We start from the raw sequence: 2,309 nt of genomic DNA, 5'->3' as shown, positions 1-2,309 counted from the left end.
GGGGGTGTTAAAATGTGCTAGAGGTGTTAAAAAGTGGTCCCCCTCCCACTTATTCCGTGGTGCCCCCCTCTCTCTCCTCTTCTCTATCCTCCACTGCCCCATCTTCCTTCCCCGATCCGCACGTCGCTCACCGCTGCCAGTCTCGCCCGTCGCGCCGCCGTTGGTCCGCCCATCGTGCGCCACCGCCGGTCCGCGCCGCTCCTGCGTCGGGATGCCACGCTGGGCAGCACGCGGCGGGCTCGCGCGGGCGGCAGGCGGCGGCCAGCGCGGGCGGCCTCGCGTGGGCGGCGGCTGGCGCGGCCGGCGGGTGCGGGCGCGGGTGAGGCCGATCCGGTGGTGTGGGGACCGGCGGGCGGCGCAGGTGGTGGCGGTGGGGGCTCGGGCGGGCGCGGTGGTGGCGTTGGGGGCTCGGGCGGGCGCGGCCGCTAGCGCCGCGGTAGGGGACGCCGGCGGCGGGGCGGGGCCGGAGGCGGCATGCGCAGGGGAGGGGCCGACGGGGCGGCCGGCAGCGCCGACGCCGACGTTGGCGCCGGGCACGGCGTGGACCGAGCAGGGGTGGGGCCGGAGGCGGCAGGCGCAGGAAAGGAGGAAGAAGGAAGGAGGAGGAAGGAGAAGAAGGAAGAAGGGGTATTTGGCTGCCATTGAGAGGAGTAATGAGGGGTAAAGTTGTCAATTACAACCTAAGGTGTTAAATTTTAACAGATCATCCAAACACCTCAAGATACTAAAGTTTAACACCTTTATTTGAGGGTGTTAAAGTTTAACACCCTGTTAAATTTTAACACGCCCTTCCCAAACAGGGCCTTAGTTCCTTGTTTATTAGTTACAAGGCAGCTTATTACCAGCTTTGCTGATGTATAGGTGTACTATAGTAACATCATGCCTACGTATCCAGGGAGCTAGTGTGGTGACTACCTAGGCGCTTGCACGTTGCGTTAAGCAAGGGTGGCTCATCCTGATTGTCCCCCTACACAGTGCTTCAGACAGTACCTGATGATAGCCCCCTAATCGCCAAACATGAGAGGAACACATCTCTTGGGAACCCCAATTGGAGATTCCATCCACCCATGCATTATACTTGTACATATGCAAGCAGCCAAATTATATTGCTATTGACATCACACAGCTTAGGCACGTAGCTAGACACACATGAACATAAAACATGTTCACAAATGACAAGAGAGTGATCATGTGAGAGACAGATTATTTCTTCCAATATTGTCAAGTGGATGCAGCTATGTACAATGTACATCTCTCTGGGTTCCCCTCACAAATTAAGTTAACAATAACAAGGGAAGCCCTCAAAAAGAAAAAAAAAAGAAAAAAAATTAACAAAAAAAGAGAGAGTGAATTGGAGCAGCAGAAGAGAAGGGTGAAGTGGAGTGGATGGATGGATGGATGGATCTATGCATTCACCAGATCCAATGCAGGTAGCCATCCCTGTCCTCCTCATAATTAGTGCCTCACCTACCAATAATACTCCACCACCGCACACTCACTGACACCTCTCTCTCTTCTTTCTCTCTCCTCCTCCTCCTCTTCCCCCATTTCATTTCTCCCAAGAAAGCTAGCTATGCTTGGATCCATGGATGGACGTACGACAGGGGGCATCAGCTAGGTAGGTAGGTAGGTAGGTAGGTAGCTATGGACACCGAGCTCGTTAAGTTACTGACCTGGCTCTCAACCGGGCTGGGTGGGCTTCGGTTCTTGGTTGGACGGACGTGCGCTCTCAGAAGGAGAAGGACGACGAGGAGGAGAAGGCGTCGGCGAGCTCGCCGGCGCCGGCGTCGGGCGCGCCGGGGAGGAGGAGGGCGCGGCAGAGCGGGCAGGTGGCCTGGCCCTTGTCGACCCACTTGTCGATGCAGGCCTTGTGGAAGGCGTGGGCGCAGTTGCCGAGCTCGCGGACGCGGTGGCGCGCCTCGAGCGCGCCCAGGCACACGGCGCACGACGCGGCCGGGGCCGGGGCGCGGCGGGCCCGGAGGAGGTCGGCGTAGCGGACGGCGGGGAGGCGGGCCTTGATGGCGGCCGGCGTGGGCGGGGGCGGCGCCGCGGCCGCCGCCGACTGCAGGGACGACGGCGGCGGCGGCAGCGCCCAGAGGTCCGCCGGCGGCGGGGCCGCGTAGGCCGGGTGGTCGTCGGCGGCCGGCGGCGCCGCGAGCCCGAGCGAGGAGAGGCAGAGCAGGACGGCGTGCCGGAGCAGGTCCAGCAGCTGCAGCACCAGGATGAGCGGCTGAGGGAGGATCACGCAGTAGCACACCGACGGGAACCCCATGGCCGACCGGCCTGCCTGCTTCCTTCCTTCCTTTTCT

General features: G+C 61.0%; 1 protein-coding gene across 1 annotated transcript; it reads right to left on the bottom strand.

Annotated features, from left to right (window-relative positions):
• Positions 1–1,173: 1,173 nt before the first annotated feature.
• LOC101766140 (E3 ubiquitin-protein ligase RHA1B-like) lies at positions 1,174–2,303 on the bottom strand. Its single transcript, XM_004972744.1, has one exon. The coding sequence runs from the start codon at positions 2,270–2,272 to the stop codon at positions 1,730–1,732; it is 543 nt and encodes a 180-aa protein (XP_004972801.1). The 5' UTR covers positions 2,273–2,303; the 3' UTR covers positions 1,174–1,729.
• Between the last annotated feature and the right edge of the window lie 6 nt (positions 2,304–2,309).

The sequence above is a fragment of the Setaria italica genome, chromosome VI (genome assembly GCF_000263155.2).
Source record: "Setaria italica strain Yugu1 chromosome VI, Setaria_italica_v2.0, whole genome shotgun sequence".
Taxonomy (NCBI): domain Eukaryota; kingdom Viridiplantae; phylum Streptophyta; class Magnoliopsida; order Poales; family Poaceae; genus Setaria; species Setaria italica.
Note: the sequence above shows the minus strand (reverse complement) of the source record. Positions and strands in the feature narration are given on the sequence as shown.

Coding starts and splice junctions, on each gene's coding strand:
- LOC101766140 (XM_004972744.1), bottom strand. CDS start 2,272: ATGGGGTTCCCGTCGGTGTGCTACTGCGTGATCCTCCCTCAGCCGCTC.